We start from the raw sequence: 19,152 nt of genomic DNA on the forward strand, positions 1-19,152 counted from the left end.
CCCTGAGCCCAAGCTCTCCCAGTCACATCTTTCTCATGTGAGCACACTGAAGCACATTGTTCTCACGAACAGGGCTGATTGGGATGGGATCGTGGTCGGCAGCTTGAGGCCGGCACAGCACTGCGGTTGCTGGGCTGCTGATGCTCCCCGTCTGTGTTCTGTGTCCCTGCAGCTTCTCCCAGGACATCCCCATGCCACTGAGGCCTGGAGCCCCCACAGTGCTGGCACAGGGCATGGAGGTGGGCTCGGGGCTTTGGGGTCCATGCAGGAGCCAGGTTTGCTGAGGACAGTGAAGAGGAGCCACTCTCTGCCCTGTCCTGTCCCCCTGAGGGACCTGAACTGGGCAGGAGGTGGTGGCCTGCCCCCCGTCACCCCAGCTGTGGTGGCAGTGGGGGACACCAGTGGCAATCCCTGCTCTCTTGCCCATGTCACTTCGCAGGGTGAGCAGTGGGATGTACCCTGACTCATGGTGACTCACGGGGAGTTAGGGTTGTGCCCAGGGGCCCGGTATTGCTCGGCGATGCAAGCGGCTGTGCCACAGTGACTGGGGAGTCCACACACCAAACCTGCCAGACCCACCGTGGCAAAACCGGCCAAGGGAAAGCAGAGGGTTGTGCAGCGGCTCTGCTGGAGCAGGGCAGCACGGTGGCTGCGGTGACCTGGGCGTGGGGGCTCCACTCCTGTTGGCTCACCCCATCCTTTCCCCTCCTAAATATCCCTGGACAGCTGATTTTGAGCGTTCACGGGCCAGATCCCGTGAGGTGTTGAGATCTCTCAGTGAGCCGTGGGAGAGTGGGAATTGCTCACACCTCCCCGGTCTGGGGCTTGGCCAGAGTTACATCCTTGCAAGCAAATCTGCATTTGCCAGTGACACTGGTGAGAAAAATAAAGAGGCTGGGCAGGGACCCAGCCACGCAAATGTTCAGGGCTGGCAGGTGGGGGCAGGACTCGGCCTGGGAACGGCGCCAGAGAGGAAGGGAAAACAGCAAAAAAAACAACCAAAAAAAGGAAAATAAAAAGGCAGTTTTGAAACCGTGCATTTCAGTTCCAATTTGCGCCCCAGCTCTGTAACTGGAGAGGAGCTGGGTGCGGGGTACGGCCGGGCCAGGCTCCCCGCACAGCGACGGCGAGGGGCTGCGGAGGGTCCCTGTCCTTCCCACCCGGTGCTGGCTCCCTGGGACCCTGCTAAACCAGCAATCCCAGGCAGTGATCTGCCTGTTCTCTTTTGAGAAGAGGGGATGCCGTGGCAAGCACCGGCGCTGCAACGGCGGCGGGAGGCGGGGAGAGGGACCCAGCTCTGCGATGCCTTGAGCAAACAGTCACGCCGAGAGGCGCACACCAAATTCCCCTTCCTCGAGGGCTGTGATGACCAAATTTTACCCGGCTCATGAGAACCTGCGGGTGAGAAGAGAAGGAATGGCTGCTGCCGGCATTGCCGGGGGCGCTCGGAGCCGCGCTGGTGTGCGGGGCTGGGCACTTGCAGCCCTCTTCCAAAAAACCCAAGCGGGCAGTGCCCATCCCCTTGGCCAGGCGGACAAGCCAGCGAGCGTCCAGCCACCCCCGGAGGCCTCCTTGAAGGGAGCCAGGGGGACGGATCCGGGGCAGGCGGCGAGGGGGCGTGCCCCCACTTAATTCATTAAAATGTGTCGGAGAGCGTGGGAAAGACGAGAGCTTTTCTTCCCAGCGCAGAGACCCAGCAAAAGGCGCGCGAGGGAGAGCGGCCCGCCCGCCCGGCTCCCTGCGAGCTGGAGGAAGCGCAGAGGTTTCCTCCGCCGCTGGCCCCACCGGTGCTTTGCCTCCCGGCTGTTTGGCAAAGCGGTTGCCAGAGCCCCAGTGGGGAAACGTGGGGTTCGGTCAACACCGTCTGTGAGGACGCGGGTGTGGGCAGGGAGGGGAGCCCACGCGAGGCCGGGGTGCTGGGGGCTGTGGTTGCTGGGTGGGAAGGGTCTCCCTTGCAGACACCCACCTCGGGGTGAGAGGAAAGGGAAACCCGGCCCCAGGCTGTTGCTTTTGGCAAGGGGGCAGCAGGGAGGGGGTTGCCAGGGGGTATCGGGGAGAAACCTCCCTGAGCACCACCTGAGAGCTGCCCCACTCGCAGTGGGGGACAGGCCGTGGGACCAGCCTCACGCTCTGCCCACCCGGGTAACACGGCACATCCCAAACCCACGAGCCCTCAGCAGCACCCGAGCAGTGCCCGGGGCTGAGCCTCTGCCAGTCCTGTGGGCAGAAAGCTCCAAGGCCAGACGCTGGGGTTTGCGCCAGGAGCCTCGTGCTCACGCAATGAGGACATGGGTGCGGGTGCCTCGTGTCCTCTGCAGGGAGCAAAGCACCACGAGGAGAGCTCTTGTGAGCAGCTTAGGGGAGCCCTGGGGACAACGAGAGGCTCCAGGCCTCCCCCTCCTCCTGGAACACCCACACCATGGGGGGCACCACCATGGAAACGTGGGCTGGGGACTGCTGCTTCCTGCAAATGACACCGTGGATGCTGCTCTGAGTGCTCCCTCCCTCCCAGCCTGTGACAAACAGGATTTGAGACCTGAGTGAGACTCAAGCACGGTCATAAACTCACATGTGGTCATTGTTCTCAGGGGGCACACAGGCTGAGGACCCTGACTCCCCGCATAGGCTGCGGTGACGTGGTGCTGGGCTGTGCAGATTGGGTTGTGACACCACAAGTCGGTCTTTAATAATTCTAGTGCCCGTCATCAGTCCTTATCCTGCTGGAAATGCTGCAGCTCTTCTCGTGTTCAAACCCTGCCTCTAACTTTGAGCCTCTGTCTTTGACAGTGATAAAATGCTGTTTGGGCAAAAGGCCACCAACTGGGACCCCCTGGGAGGTGCAGAGCTGTTCCTGCTGCTCCTGCCTCCGGCTGCCGTTGTCCTGGTGCTGCCGCGCTGCCCTGTGCCATTGCCTTGGCCGATGTCCCTGTTCCAGCCAGGCACACGTGGACCAAACTGCCTCGGCTCAAGCCCGTGTCTCCTGTGGCATGTGGTCCATTGCGCTGCATGGTCACTCCTTTGCGGTGGCCTGGGGATGGGGACACATCACCCCACTGCTGCCACCATGTAGTTCCCCCAAAAAGACACAGTACAGCCCATTGGCCCTGGCCCGAGGGTCGGGTGACCGCTCCGTGGGGACATGCAAGGGTTGAGGCAGTCTGGGGGTGACACAGCCATAGACCCGGCAGAACACACCGCAAGGGACACCTGGTGAGCAGAGAGAGACTCATTTGCCTGGGAGCTGCGCCTGCATATTGGCAGGCTGGTGGGAAGGGTCCGGTCCTGGGCTATTTCCCAGGGAACAAACATCCTCTTGATGCAAATCTTTGTCCTCACGTGGCACCGACACCTCTCTCCTCTTCCAGCCCCGGCCAGGGGCCAGCAGCAGTGACCCCCAGCCCGCGGTGTGGGGCAGCTCAAGGACCTGAGCTTGCAGCCTGGGCCTGTGCCCAGAAACACGCCAGTTTGTTTGAGAACGGCAGCTGAGCAACTGGGAGCTCAATTGGAGCATCCGGCTGGAAGAGCGGCTCTGTGTCGAGGACGGGCAGCAGCACGGTCCTGGCCCTCCTCCTCTTCCTCCTCTTCCTCCTCTTCCTCCTCTTCCTCCTCTTCCTCCTCTTCCTCCTCTTCCTCCTCTGCCTTAGGGACTGACCAGCCCTAGTTCAAGTCACAAAATCACGCCAGGGAAAACCAGGCTGATTTCTCTGAGCCAGTCAAATATGCGACGAAGTTTCCGCTCCAGATTACAGGAGGAAGGAAGTTTGCTGGGAAGGGGATGGGGATAAGGTGGAGGAGAAGGGAGGGAAGCACATTCCTGCCTGATGAGGAGCAATGTTGATATATTCATTTGTAAACTAAAGTTGGCCTGAGTGCCAAACACCTTGTCCCCATCAAACTCTGAAGGATATACAAGGAGTACACAAGGCGAGGAGAGGAACCCGCCTGACATCCGATGCAGCGCGTGATTTCTCAAGGCTGAGAGATGCTGCTTGTCCAGGTCTCATTCAGGCTGGTGTGACAAGCAGAGATAAACCCCTTCTCTAGCTCTGTTTATCACAGGGTCCCCCATGATCTTGGTTTGCCGTGCAGGGGCAGGAGCTGAGCGCAGGTGGAGCGACCGGGGGCTTGAAGGGCTCTTGGCATGTGCAGCCCCCAAAGAGCTGCACCCCTGCAAGAGCTCTGCGGGAGCTGCCCTTGCAACGTGCCACCAAACGGCCCCGTAAAAACCAGAGGGCTCGTTACTGCCCTAATAAATGTTAAACATTAGTATGGCACGGACAATGGGATTTTTAATTTTTTTTTTTTAAGTAATCAGATAGGGAAATAATATTGTAGGGTGATGAAACAGCTGGTTTAATTCCCTTTGATCTGTATCCGCCATTCAAAACTGGACAATTTATTGCTTCCTGGATGCTGCTCAAGGCCAGTTCGATGTGGAGTTTGATGTTGACTGTGTCTATGACTGGAGATGACCTTTCTGCACAGACCCCACCCCGGCATCACCTCCTGCGGGCAGCACAAAGGGAGGTGCTGTGCTGGGTCTCAGCCGCTGCTCCATCCCCGGGAGCCGGATGAGCCCCTTGGGAGCTGCTTTGTGCCGTGCCCCCATGCAGGCATGACCAGCGATGTCTGCCCCAGCTTGGTCTTCTCCTAAAACAAGTCCCACCATGGTGACCCTGCCCCAGTGCAGTCAATTGCCAGCAGTAAACCCAAGAGCTTGTCTCCAAATTGATGGAGATGGCAGGGAGACAAAGTCCCAGAGGTGGACAGGAGGTGACCCGGTTGTCGCCAGGGGTCAGAGGGAAGGGCCCCTTCCAGGCAGCTGTGTGGCCAGGAGCTGTCCCCAGGGCAAGGGACAGGGTCAGCGTGCCCCGCTGTCCCCTCACCAGCTCCCCTCTGCAATGGAAACAGCAGCAGACAGACATGAAACCTTGCCCCAAAGCGGTCTGGAGAAGTTGGTCTCATGGCACGATGAAGTATCTCTCATTGTGGGGACTCTGCAGCACTTCTGCTTTACTTCATCCCCAGTTTCTGCCCTGCCAGAGCAAACCCTGAAGCAGCAGGGTGCTGACACACAGAGGAGTCCATGTGGAGCCTGGGGGCTCAGGTTGCTCAGCCCCCAGCGCTGGCCGACCCACGCTCAGCGGCTGGGGTGACCCTACCGGTGCCCTCCACCAGCCACTGGCGTAGAGGGGCTGCTGGCAAAGCACAAGCCTCATCCTCCCTCTGCTCCGAGGACACTCTTTAGGGTCCCCAGGTGGTCCCCAGGGGGGCCGGAGGTCTGGTTGCCCACACAGACATGGCAGAGCACAAGACAGGAGTGTTCATGAGGAGGCACCTGATGTGCTGCAGGAGCCGATGGTTGTTCTGCAGAGCATCAAGGGTGCTGGCACCAGAGGTGAGTAAATGTAAGTACATTCTGCTTCCAGACAGTGAACAGGTCACCTGGACACACAGGGACAACAGGAAAACCCCCAGAGCACCAGCTCAAGGCTGAGAGTGGTTGGACATCCTTGAGGGGCCAGATCCCTGCAGCCACGGGGCAGTGGGTGCCCCAGGTGGGTGCCGAGTGTCCCTCAGCAGGGATCCCATGTGTCCCTTTCTGCAGGTCTCCTGCCACCCAGCCCAGACACCCAAGGGCTCTGAGAAGGGCTCAAGGGAGAAAACTACTGGCAACCTCAGGCAGCCGGCCTGGCCCTGGGCAGGGATGGAGGGATGATGAGGTGGAGGGATGGAGGGACGGATGGATGAAGGGCTGGAAGGATGGAGGGATGAAGTGACAAGGTAATTATGGCCCAAAGACAGGGAGGTTCGCCCAGCACATATAAAACCAGAGTCTGTGTCTCCATGTGGCTGCATCATCACCTGCAAAGCGGATATTTGGTTTATCCATGTACCAGTTTTCCAGCGCCAGAAACCCTACCAGCACTTGCCAGTGCTCCAGGCCAGGTATATTTAAAGATGCCAGTTTAGCAGAATACAGTTTGTCCTCTGCTGACACTGCCTGGCCCCAAATTGTTGCTCCAGAAACGTGATAAAAATGACCTGGGGGTAAGAGCGAAGAGGAAATTCCCATTTTAGATGAAGAGGGAATTAAGAAAAACACATTAACACCTAGAGAGAGTGCAGGGCTGGGAAACCAGGACATGAAACAATTCCTTCAGGTTATATGTAAAAATGTAGACAACTGAGGAGGGAAACGGAAAGAATGGATGGAAAAATGATGGCCACTGAGGGTGAGATTAGCAGAAGTAATTTTAGTCCCATTAGGAGAAATAATTGGCATGGCTGGAGGTGTCAGTGCAGGAAGGTGTACCGGGCCCTGAGAGCCTCCAGCCAAGTGGGAAAATCCCTTTTTCTTCTGCCCATCTCCAGCGCAAACCAACAGAGATGGGGAAGGAGGTGCTGAAGGTGATGGGAAGGAAGTTTTTGCTCAAACAGACCAGTTTTGGATAGCGAGTCCCAGTGCCTTGCACCACCGGCCTGGGAGCGAATGGCCCCCAGCCCCCAGGGCAGTGTTGCTGCATGGCTGGGCTGTGGGAGCTCCCTGGGCCCTGGGGACAGAGGGGACAGACGGACAGACTGCAGCAACTCCCCAGGGCAATGCCCCCAGACCCAGTGTCCCCACAGAGCCAAAGCCTCGGCAGCAGGAGACACGGTCCCAAAGTCCTCTGTGCGTAGGGGCTGCATGGTGCTGGGTATGGACATCTCCGGTTGGGCCATCACCAGGGAGGTTTCACTTTGCGATCCCCAAAACCAGGCTGGGAGGAGGGGAAAAGTGGATTTAAGGCAAATGTGCAGCAGCCGGTGTCAAGATCCCCAGCACCGCGGTGCTGCAGTGTCTGTCGCTCCGCAAGCAGAGCTGGGGCTGGGGGTCACACTGGTGCCTGTGCAGAGGCCGGCACACACTGCTGTGAGGAGGATGATGATGACAGTGATGCTCAGCCAGGGAGGAGGCTTTCTCTCCAAGCTCCACCAATCTGGCCAGAGCCAGCCTCACACCTGAGCGTGTCCTCATGGGAAGGGGTCAGGCTCAGCATCCTGCCCTGCCAAAACATGGCCTTATCTTGACACACAGGCAGTGTCAGCCGTGGATGTGGCCATGGTGACAGTGCCAGCCATTGTGGCGCTGCCGGCATCCACCGCAACACCAGTCAGCTCCAGTGAAGGATGTGCGGTTATTTTCTGCTTCCACTTGAAAGAAACAAGGCTCAGCAGCAGCAAACAAGGGGCGCGGGGGGGTCCTGGCAGGACTGTGAGGGAGATGGGGATGGAGGGGTGGGAACAGGGGTCCTGCTGCCCTCTGGCATCCTCTGATGAAAATTGGGACAAAACGGCACACTGTGACCATGGGGAGTGTCACCAGGGATGCTGTGCCACGGTGGCAGGGGGTCAAGTCATGGCCAGCGCTCAGTGGAGACTGCTGGGGAGAGAAGATGGGTGTAGCTGGGGGGACAGCCACCATTCAGTGTCCCTTGCACTAAAACCCAGGCAGAAGCTCATGGAAAAAGGCATATTTAAAGAGGAAAAAGTTTACTTTTGTCACAGGGCTGAGCCAGGAGGTGAGATGTCCCTGGGGGGAAACGAGCCCCTGGCACTGCATGGCCAGGAGCACTGGGAGAGGGAAAGCGAGTCTTGAATTGCAGCGTAAGCTGCCCAGGCAGCGCTTCCCTGGCCCGTAAATGTCACGCTTGAGCCAAGAGCCCCCTGGGCCCTCTCAGCAATAACATCAGGACCTGGCAGTTACCCGGGGTTAGAGGAAGAGTTCTGCAAATGCTCCTCAGTTGCAGGTGGAGCAGTTTAATCCTGTTCCTGGACCAGGAGGCATCTGATGGCAGCATCCAGAGCAGCAGGACCAGCCTGGCCCCCGCATCGACCCCACAGCCTCTGCTGGACACCAGCCATTCCCCCCACGGCCCCCGGTCCTGGCGATGGTGGGACCACGCACTTTGTTGCCACTCCTGTGTGTGTCCCACAGAGCCCTGGGCACTCAATGGCCCCAGCCAGGGGGGCAGGGGGTGCTGCTCCCCATCAGGCTGCCACGCAATGGGACCCCCCGCACGTCTGGCTCTGCTGGGCATGCCCAGCTCCAGCACAGAGTGATGCAGGTGCCAGCGGGCACCGTGCTGCACCCAGAGGTTTTCCTGTGGTTGCTCAGCAGTGCTCACCCCCTGGTGCCCAGGCCTGTGCCCCCCGTGGTCCCTGAGGAACGCCGGGAGAGCTGCCGGGAGAGCAGGAGCAGGGGGAGAGGGGGTGCGGGGACAGGTCATGGTGTGACACATGTCCCCAGGGTGGGGAGAGCTCAGGGCACTGGAGGTGCTCTCGGCCCTGCTCTGCTGTTGGGGACGTGGCTCCTGGTGCCCAACATGAGTGACACAGCAGGGTGGCACTGGGTGCCTGATGGGTGCCGTGGCATCGGCACTGTCTGGGTAGTGTTTTGGAGAGATCTGCCACCCTCTTGCTATGCCCAGCCTGGAGGGAGGCAGAAATAAAGCCAAGGGTCCATTCCTCATCAACCTCTGATTTAATGATCTCATGGAGGCCATGTATTTTTGGGCTGTTGTGAACCATCAGTGCAAACGTGACAGTCCCCTCCGCGGCAGAAAGGAGGCCCCTCCCACTTCCAGCCCTGCACTGCAAACCCACAGCCCAAAATCTCCCGAGGTTCACCAGGGAGCACATCCCTGCGGTCCCCGTCCTGCTGTGGAGCCATCACAAGCCCCCACACCCCCCTCAGCTCAGCTCATAGATGTTCTGTTCATCCCCAGTGGCAACAAGAACATCCTGAAACTGGGAGACAACACGACCAAAATGGGACCCTTCCCAAAACACCTTTCCACAGTGGGTGCAGCAGTAGAAGTCAGTGAGCTCGGCTCTGTCCAGCACCCCGGGGGGGATGGCCGCGACCTGCAGGGCTGTGCCCCCCACCAGCGCTGCGGCCACCCCGCGCTGCTCCAGCCCCTCCAGCCGCCCCCGGTGCGGGGTGGCAGCACCGCAGCTCCGGCCGGGCTCGTCCTCGCTCCTCGCCAGGCAGCCTGTGGGGAGAGGAGACAGCAGGTAAACCATCCGTGTGATGAGTGCGGTCTGTGCTCAGCCACATGGCTGGCCCTTGCGAGGGACCTGTCAACCCTGCAGCAAGTCCAGGCTCTGCTGTGCATCCCGGGGAGGAGCATCCCATGAATTTGGGAGAACGTGGCCACCAGCACCCACCACCTGCCTGCCTTGAGCGTGGCACCTGTGGAGCCTCCTGCTCCCCAGCAGCCCCCTGGCACCTCTGACATCTCCACCGTGACCTGCCACCGACAGGGCCCGCTGTGCTCTCGGGAGCTGTTCCGCTCTGGGTGAGCACACCAGTGCTGCTGCTCTACTGGGTGCAGTGGATTTGCCTCCCTGCGGCAGGTCGGGCAAGGCTGGTCCCCAAGATGGGCTGTGTCCCCCCTCGGTTGCGTTACAGAGCAAGCAAACAGCAAGGGAAGCTCTCACTGCTGCTTTAATTAAAACCCACCATTAATAGCTGTTTGCACTGCTCACAACACCCACAACTCTCCTGGCCAGCCCAGGGACACTGGGCATTGGGGTATGTGTGACACCCACCTCCCGTCACATTCCAGGTCAGGGTCACGGCGGGCGCCATGTGGGTTCGTGTCCCCTGAGCCGTCCCCACGCCCCCCGAGCCCCAGCCCGCTGGGCAGGCAGATCACTGCCGTCACAATCCAGGAGCCACAAACCCCCCGGCACTGCCGGCAGCCCGGTGCAGGCCCCACCGCCGGGGCACGGCAGGTCGCTGGATCCGGTAGCGGAAGCCGAGGGCTGAGCTGCCGCCATCCATCAGGACACTGGCAGCCGGGGACATGGCTGCAATTATTGCTGTGGGATGACTCATTTTGACACAGGGGGGGCACTTGACCTGCCCAGGCATCAATTAAGACAACAAAAGGCATCCTGCATCTCTCCAGCGGCACCTCTGGAGCACCCAGCCTGCCCCTTTGGAGGATCAGAGGGAGCCTTGTCGGGAGCCAGCTGTGCTGGAGAGGGACATGAACATTCCTGGCAGTCTCCTCCCTGCATCTCAGCGCTGGCGGAGCTGGGACATGCTGGGGATTACTGGGAGAAAGGCTGCGGACAGCCCTGCAATGGCCACTCCGTCCCAGCAGAACCATCCCATGGCTGCCCAGCAGGGCCTGGACCTGCCAGCGCACGAGCAGACAGAGCCAAGCCAGGGAAAGGTGCAGGGGCTCAGCTCCCACCAACCCCACTTCAGGGGGCTCCCCAGGGTCCCCCAAGATCTTCGACACCTCCCTAGAGCAGGTGACCAGTCCAAGATGGTGGGGCACAGTCACCCCCCTTCCCAGCAGCCAAACAGCCGCACACGGAACTGGAGATGTTCTCAGGGTGGGTTTGCAGCCCAGCCCAACATGCAGCCCAGGAGCAGCACAAGCTCAGGGGCTGCTGCCACAACACGAGGGGATGCAGCCCCGAGCCCAGTCCAAGCCGCTGGCCAAGAGCTGGGCTCACCATCGCTGTGCCCTGGGCGAGTGCCCCGCAGCCCCGCTCACAAACGTGCCTTTCCTTCATCCTCTGCGCCTGCTTGGGACACCAACATCTGTTCTCAGAGAAAAAAGAGTGACCTCAGTTTCCCATTTTCTCCAGTTTTTGGCATGTGGTGAAGCACCTGGGCTGCTCTCAGGAGATCCCTGAGCCGGCCCGAGCGGGGATGCCGAGGAGGAGCCCCATTCCCAGGGGATTCTCCCGGACAGAGCCCATCACCCTCTGCCCTCACCCCGTCCTCGCCTCCCTCTGCCCTGGGTGACCTGGTGGCACATGGTGGCCTCAGCCTGGCCATGGAGGGACCGGCTCGCCAAGCAGTCCAAGCTGTAGGATGCGCCTCCAAGCACATGAACCAGAGGCTCCCTGCACAACCCTGGGCCACCACTTGTTTTTCTTCAGTATATTACACAAGGACACAAATCTGCCTTTCTTCCACTTCTCTATTTATTGCGCCTGCTCTCACGCACCAGACCTCTGTGTCGGTCTCCAGGACCCGCAGCTCCGTTGAGACTTTCAGATCCAACTGTAATTGCCAGCAGCCAGCACCGATGGCCAACATCCTTCCCCACCGTGGAGCCTAAAAAATTCCCCAGCCCGACCTGGCAGCACATCCAGCTCTGCCAGCACAGGGACACTCGATTCCTGCAGGAATCCTGAGCAATTTGCTCTCCATTCCGACACGCTCCGCCAGCCACTGAGCTGCTGGTGGGCAAAGCCAAATGCAGTCCCCCTCCTCCCCGCCATGGGGGGTGGGAAACCTCCAGCTCCCCCAGACACCCCAATCCCACCCCCAGGCCTGTGAGAAAAAGGGAAGAAAAGTTCATCCCTTAAAAGCCCGGGGAGAGAAAGGCCGTGATGGTCGCCCAGTAATTTTGCCTTTCGCTTGCACCAGCCCCCTCCTAATTGTGGCTCTTCAAAGGGTTGAAAATGCTACATCACTTCAAAGTGACCATTTTTGAATGGGAGCTTGTAAAACCCTTTCTCCCCCTCCCACCAAATTCTTTCCAGAGCTTTTGAAGATGCCTGTGCTCCCCTCGCCGCTGCACTGAAAGGGCCACCAGGCGCTGGGTGCCAGCCGGGCACGCAGGGAAAACTGTGCTGGGAAAAGGCCAGATCCCCCAGAATAAAAGGGTTTTCCCAGGGGAGAAGGGGGATTTTTTTCAAGGTTTTTCCCCCCGTTGAGATAGGCAGAGCCCTCCCCAGCGAAGCCACAGCCCGGCTCGCCAGGATGCTGCACATCGCGGGGTTGCGCCAGAGATGGAGCAAAAGGCACCTGGGGGTGCGTGGGGATGGGGGAGCCATGTGTGCCCATCCAGCCTGCTCGGAGTTTTTCAGATCTATGGTTTCCAGAGCTCTGCGAGGGCTCGCACCAAAGGCTGGATTCCCACCGCATCTCTGAGGAGGAGAAATGAAAGCGCTTCCTTACCAAATCAATTTGAAACACCTCTTGGGAACTAATAATCCCATTATAAAACATCTCAAAAATAAAAAGCCCTTTTGCCTCTTGCTCACCTCTCCCCCTCTTGCCCGGGTCACCCTGGGGATGACAGAGCCTGATGGGGGCTGAGCCAGGGGAAAGGGGGTGCTGCGGGACCCCAATTTCTGCATCAAGTTCTTCCCCTGGCTGAGCAAGGCCCCCCTCAGCAGTGGGACCCCAACTCTGCAGCCCAGGAGATGCCCTTTTGAGGTCTGCAGCAGCCCCGTTTTGTGCCCAAGCAGTTGCCATGTGCCTCAGGTGGGGTGCAGCAGGAGCCCCGCCGGCCCAGGAGGGACCCGCTCCCTTCAGCCCCGGCCACTGACACTGAGACAGTGGGGAAGACCCACGGCAAAGCCACATCTCTCGTCCTATGGCACTGCACGGTTCCTGGTGCCCAAAAACCAGGCGTCTTGCATGTGTCCCACTTCAAGGTCTTGCTTGTAGACGCTGGGGCTGAGGCCAGCAGGAGGGACGGAGGGCCCGTCACGGGCAGGGGGATGTTCGCCCTCCCCTGCCCCAGAGAGGCCCTTAGGGGTGCAGGGGTCATATTAAGAGGCCACCGTGCTGGTGACACTGGTGACCTGTAGTCCCTACAGCCTATTCTGTGGAGCGCAGCGCAGGATCCTGGGTCAGCGTTGCTGGGACTCCCCGCTGCAGGAGCGGGCACAGCAGGGCCTGGGAAGCCAGGACAGAGCAGGACCAGGGCAAAGCTCCTGTGAACCTGTGCCCATTCCTCTGCCTAGACCACATAGCCCTGGTTTGGCTGGAAACAACCCATCCCCACGTGCGTGAGCCCTGGGCACCGTCAGGGTTTCTTTGTTGGGGAACTATCTGGTAATTCAAACTCTGTGTGGGAGCCGGGTACTTCAGCACAAAACCCTGCCCCAAAGGCTCTGTTTCTAGCTCAGGTCCCTCTGTGTCACCCCATCTAAGACCAAGGCCTTGAGGCGAGGTGCTTGTCCCAGCTGGCTCAGGCAAGGACCTGGCTCTGGGCCCCACAGCTCCGCAGTGGGAACCGCAGCCTCCTGCCACCTCCCGAGAGGCACCGGGGTCTGGCAGCGCTTGTGCAAGCTGAGAGCCCTTCTCCCAGCCCGGCAGCCGCACCCAGCTGTCATCGCAACCACACACACGGGAGACTCGTCCGTAATTAGGCAATTAAGGCTGAGGTGTTTTGGAGAAAGCGCACATCGTAAAGGCTTTGCACAAGGCTGAAAGCAGACCTGGGAGCATTCTTGGAGTACAAAGGTGCATGGGAAACCTTGCCACAGTGAGAGATCGAACCCGATAAGAGGAGTTACAAGCCTGAGAAACACACTCGATTGCAGGGCACTGAAGATGCTGGGTTATCTTTTCCTCCTCAATAAGGTAGATAAGCAAAGGACAAAGGACCCGGGATTGTGCAACCCCGGCTGCAGCAGCCCAGCCACGATCTTAAGATGTTCCCAGGGCGGAGGGGGGAGGATGATCTCAAGGCACCTTCAGCTGCTGTTATCTCCCCGTGCCACAGTGGGAGAGAACCCTGCCAGCTCCCGCACCCAGCACCGTGCGGGAGCACCCAGTGGTCCTCAGCTCCTCCGGGGCAGCACTCGGCACAGCGCTGGGGTCAGAGCCCTGCAGACCTGCAGCCACCAAAATGTTGCTGGCTTCTCGGCCCAGCAGTTGTTTTTCATGTGAGCAAACAAAATTCTTCTGAAAAAGGCGAGCTGGCAGGACACAGCCCAGCCGAACCAGGGGCTGTTTCTGGCCGGTCTCACCATCGCAGCCCCCAGCCCAGTTCTGTGCTGCAGTTCCCTGGTCCCCATCCCCACCCTGCTTGGGGACAGATGTAAGCGAGCTCCTGTCACCCTGCTGCACCTCAGAGGGAAGAGAGCCTGAACACATGGGGTTGTCCTGTCTGAGGGCAAAGGGAGCCCCCGGGTCCATGGGTGCAGGCCCTCGGGGACCCGTCCCCTTCCCTGCAGAAATGTGCAGAGCAGCCCGACGTGTCTGGGTGCCTTGGCCTGTCCTGCACGCCAGGGTTGGTGCTGAGGCAGTAAGGATGCACAGGCTGCTCCATGGGTGCAAAAGCCCTCCTGGGACAGCACAGGGATCGCCCCTGCAGCAGTGGCCTCTTTCTGCTCTGCACTGGAGCCCTGGTCCAGGGATGTGGGTCCCACCAGCCCATGCCCATAGCTACAGAGAGGGGACCTGGTACTGTACTGGTGTCACCCTGGCTCAGAGTCACTGCTCAGCTGTCCCCGCACTGCGGTCTGGCAGCTCTCCCGCCTGCCTGCACGCTGCCTGCACCGGCTTCCAGCCAGGAAAGGACAGAAACCTCGAGTCTCCCCTGGGGCTGGGGGCACCGCGGGTGCCCGGGTTGGGCTGCGCACAGCCCCACCAGCCCCATGCCGTCCTGCTGCCCAGCACAGGGGTGTCCCGGCTGCTCCTCCAGCTGCCCATGGGGCTGCCCAGGGCTCATCCTGCACCTGTGGGATGCGAGACTGGAGGGGAAGATGGGTAGCGCAGATCTCACTGGTCCCAAGTACCAGCTCTGGTGGCTGCTCAGGGACGATGTTCACACAGCCTGGGGCTCCCCAGACTGCTGCACTGGGGTCCCCATCGGGGTCCCCGGCCACTGTGCCTTCTCCTCCATCTCTCTCCAGCATGGTTAGCAGCACAACCCAAAGAAAAGCAGAACCAGTTGTTTTCACATTTTGCAAAATGTTTCAGATGGCAAGGGGTGATTTTATGATTCAAACAGCCTTTTCTGTTTGGCGAATCCAACCAGATCATATGTGCTCTATCCTCGTCTTTCCCAGGGACCAGATTTCATCTGGCAGAGCATCTCCTGAGCATCGGGGCCCCACGCCAGCTGGCTTTGCCACACTGACTAAGCAAGAAGCTTCCCCAGGCCAGACAAAAGCCCATGCCACATCCCATCCCCCTGGGTCATCTGGGAGCCCACACACTGCCCATGGCCTCCAGTGAGGTCCTGCCTGTGCTACATGGTGACCCACAGCACTGCTGCCCCTCTCTGCCCCATCTCCTGCCTGCTCCAGGCACCCGAGCAGCTCAGAGCATCCCACTGGCAAAAAGGTAACACAGGGCAAAACTGTCCAGGCTTGAAACCATTTCCAGCATGTCCATCAAATCCCTTGCACAGGGAAAATATGGCTGTGTCAGGGAAAACATTCCCTAAAACCTGGGAAAGTCCTAGGTCCAAGTTGGAGTGAGCTATTACAGGGTGAATAATTTGCCTTTCATCACTTGGAAGCCCTGCCATAAAAACCTGGGAGCCAAATGGAGCAGCACTGGCCCAAGTGTTGTAGCCAAAACGTGAGCAGCCCTGGGCTGTCAAGCACCAGACCCTGGGACTCGGGAGCACCTGGGCAGCTGCGGGTTTGGGTCGGGGGCTGGTCCTGCGGGATCCGTCCCCATCCACAGCTGATGGTGCTGCAGCGTCCACGGGTCCCACTGCACCTGCCTGTTCCTCCTGGAGAGGTGATGCCCCCCGGGAGGAGGTTCCCCCCTTGCCTGGGGAAAGGACATTTTCTTGCCAAGCAGCAGCATCTGGCCATGGTCCCGGGGGTTAATCCGCGCCCAATGACACAAATGAGATGACAGGGCTGGAGTCACGGAGCGGGGGCCAGTCCTGGTGTGAGCAAGCAGCTGGGGGTTGTGGGGGCTGAGCTCCCCCTGTGCACTGGACCACAGCCAAGGGCAGAGCAGGTCCCTGCCAGCCCCCTCCAGAAGGAAAATGCAAAGGAAATTCAGGGAACAACTGAGGTTTTCCTTATGAATCCACTCCTCTGGGTGCCCAGCCTGTCCCATCACCACTGCTATCCCCACCAAGCAACGGCAGGACATCGTCATCACACCCTTCACCTGTTACTCTTCCACCCAGAGTGGTACTTTTTGGGGACAACGGAGTAGAACTCATGCTGACGCTCTCAATCCCAGCAGCCCTCACCAGAATCTCAACAGAAATGGAAACCCCAGGGTGGTCAGAGCCCTGGGGCACAGGGGCCTTCCCCCAGCAAGTCCCCAGGGGACTTCACTTTGGGTCAGGTGCCACCTGCCCAGCTGCGCCCTCCTGCCCAGGAATCACAGCTTCTGTTGCATGTCTCTCTCTCAACAAAACACCCACCCCCTGAGGATGCTGTGGTCCCTGATTGCTCCATGTCAGAGGATGTTCCCATTGGAGGATGTTCCCTGAGAAGGTCATGCCCAGTGTGTCCAGCACAGCTCCTACCTGTCCCAGCGGACAGGGGTCCTGCCCTATGAAACCCCTGGGGGACATGATGGACCTGGCAAGAGGCTGTAGGGCACGATGGGGCTATGGGGTGTTGCAGATGCAGGGTAAAGCGTAAAGCAAGGTGGTCCCTGAAGAGTCTGCATGGAGGAGCCACAGTGCTGTGTGCGACCCCCCAGCACCGTCGTCCCCAAGCCGAAGGGGGAAGGGGAAACCGCTCACACAGCTGAACGCAAACCACAGCATTTCTATTTCCCATACTCTGAAACTGGCTGAACAGGCCCGGCTGGTCGCTGGGTACACACACAGCGAGTGCCCTCACCAGAGAAACCGCAGGGGAGGATGTCCCGGCCTTTTGGGAAGCGCAATACTCCCAGGCTGCCAGCACCATGGGAAAAGCCCCCCCACCATGTCCCTTGTTCCCAGAACCACACGTGCAGCTCCCAGCAAAGTCAAAGCTGGCTGGGAGCACCTGGCAGTCACTGCTTTGCACTGCTCTCTAATGTCAAGCAGATGGGGAAACTGAGGCACGACAAGTGGTGCAGGTGATGGCTGGCGGCAGAGCCTGGGCTGGGCTGGGGCAGCAAGAGGGGCACGCTCCCATCCTGGCATGCCTGCGGCCAGTGTCACTCGCCAACAAAACATGTCCCTGTGGGGAGGAGCGCAGTGGGGTTAACGCAGCCGGTGCCAGGGAATGGAGGAGCCTCTCCCCGACCCTGAGCCTCCCCAGGCAGGTGGCACCAACTCGCTCCTCCCACAGCCCGACCCAGGGTGGGAAAAGCACCATCAGGAGCGCAGCTGGGGGGCATTTCGCAGCCTGAGCTGAATTTTCCACATCGGGCGGCAGTGGCCTTAGGCTGTCACTTGAGCCACTGCTGGCATGTCACCAAACCACCCCGGGCTGGGCAATCCCACGCACGACCCTGTGCCTCGCAGGGCCGCGGGCTGGGAGCTGTGCTTGGTGAGCACCCAGTGGCAGGTTGGTGGCAGCAGACCCTGTTCCTCCTCCAACGGACCCCCCAGCCTGAGCGGGACGGTCCCGCTCTGCGAGGGGCAGCACAGGGAGGGGGCTGAGGACAGAGAACCCCCCCGGCCAGCAGTGCCCACCCGCTCACCTGCGGGGCTGTCCTCCAGCGCCTGCCCACCGCCCGCCACCAGCTGCCGCATCCGCTCCCTCGGGACCTTCAGGTACTTGTTGCAGTTGCACACCTGGAAGCAGAGAGAGGGGGAGGTGGGTGAGAGGGTGGCCAGGCTCCCCAGGCACCCCCTGCCCCACAATGGGCACCCCGGGCAGCCCCCAGTCCCATTCATCATGAGGTGGGGGGCGGCAGAACAGCACCAGACAGAAATTTGGGGGTTCACAAGCCACAAGAGCCTGTTCTCCAGAGCACTCCTTCTTCATGTGCTTAGCCACATCTCCATGCCAGGCTGCTGGTGCCACTGCCCGCCCCTGGCAGACCTCACCCCCAGCCCCACACAATGCCAGGAAACACCAGAAACTGAGGTTGCCCTAAAACATGGAGCAGACGCCCAAAGTTCAGGCTGTGGCTTCAAGATTTGTTCTCTCTTGACTCATGGAAGCCGTGGAGGATGGCGGCAGACCCCAAAATCGCGGCTGGCTCTGCTCAGCCCAGCTCTGCTGCAACACCATGAGTGCCAAGTCACATTTTCTAACCCCACCTTTGGTTTGACAAAATACACCCAGAGCCACTGGCCCTTATGGAGCCAAACCCCGCCAGGAGTTCCCCAAACCCCAGCACCAAGGAGCAGCCGCAGCCGGGAGCCTCGGCTGAGCCCAGGGCACAGCTGGCAGCCAAATGCACTCGCCCAGAAGCCATCAGCACTGAATCTCCCAGAGCACCGCAGTCAGCACCCCGACAGCTTCGCTTTCCTCTCTCGCTCCCTGCCTGGATGGGAGCTGGGTGCTGGGATGTGCCACAACACCTTTCACCAGCTGTTTGTTTTTAGGGGCTGTTTTCTGCTTGTGGAGCATTTTGAGCACGCTGCACCCAAGGCAAGCAGGGAGAGAGGTGCGTAACTTCACCGCCCAGAACAAGCTCCCTGCCTGGGGCTTTGCTCCAAAACCTGTTGAAACCAGAAAAGTTTTTCCACCACCTGACCGGGCCCGCGGCGGCTCCGCTGGTTTGTGGTGTGTGAGCCGGAGCAGCGCTGGGTTCATGGCGAGGTGCAGCGATGCCCCTTCTTCCCACATAGCTGCCTGAAGGAGGATGAGGGGAGGCTGATTTGTTTGAAAACGAGCTCAGTGCCACGGCCCGGCAGGAGGTTATTTCCACCATCAGCCTTCGCAAAACCAGCAGATGCTTTCCAGCCTGGGCATGATTTGGTCATAAAACAACACCCGGGCTCTGGTTCCCGAAGCCAGGCTGCAGGCAGAGCCTGGGACAGGCGGTGTGAGAGCCCCGCACTGCCACACCGGCACGGCCACAGCACGTTGGGGTGCCCAGGGGGCCAAGGCACCGAGTCACGGCTGCTCCCTCGGGCCCTGCACACAGCAACCCACCCGCGTCCTCCTCCTGCACCGCGCTTGGCCTCTGCTGCTCCCGCGGCCACCGCTGCGCCTGTGGGTGCTCCAGCCCTGCAGAGCGGCAGCGCAGACAGATGGAGATGGACAAGGTGTGATTCTGGAAGCACCTGAATGATGCAGAAGTTGCTGTATCACTTTTAAAAGGGAATTTTGCAGCAATTCCCTGATTTGCACAGCAAGCATCAGATGTCTCCTCCTCATGCAAACATTGGTCAGAACCTGCACTGCTCTGGCTCACCAGCCCGTCCCCATGTCACTCGTGTGGGCAGTGAGCTGCAAGCTCCCCAAGAGCAGGGGCTGAGTGTGCCCGGGACCCCCACCCTGCACAGGGCACAGCACCCTCCTCACTCG

General features: G+C 60.1%; 1 protein-coding gene across 2 annotated transcripts in view; it reads right to left on the minus strand.

The window, feature by feature from the left end:
- Positions 1–8,505: 8,505 nt before the first annotated feature.
- EXD3 (exonuclease 3'-5' domain containing 3) overlaps positions 8,506–19,152 on the minus strand; it is a 298,384-nt gene continuing 287,737 nt past the window's right edge. For both annotated transcript variants that reach the window (XM_071817354.1, XM_071817355.1), the window contains exons 21-22: positions 17,372–17,465; positions 8,506–9,035 (exon numbers count right to left, since the gene is read on the minus strand). In XM_071817354.1, coding sequence (XP_071673455.1) covers positions 8,734–9,035; positions 17,372–17,465 — 396 coding nt within the window. In that variant the 3' untranslated portion in view covers positions 8,506–8,733. The remainder of the gene's footprint in view (positions 9,036–17,371; positions 17,466–19,152) is intronic.

Source organism: Patagioenas fasciata, chromosome 20 (genome assembly GCF_037038585.1).
Source record: "Patagioenas fasciata isolate bPatFas1 chromosome 20, bPatFas1.hap1, whole genome shotgun sequence".
NCBI classification, from domain to species: Eukaryota; Metazoa; Chordata; class Aves; order Columbiformes; family Columbidae; genus Patagioenas; species Patagioenas fasciata.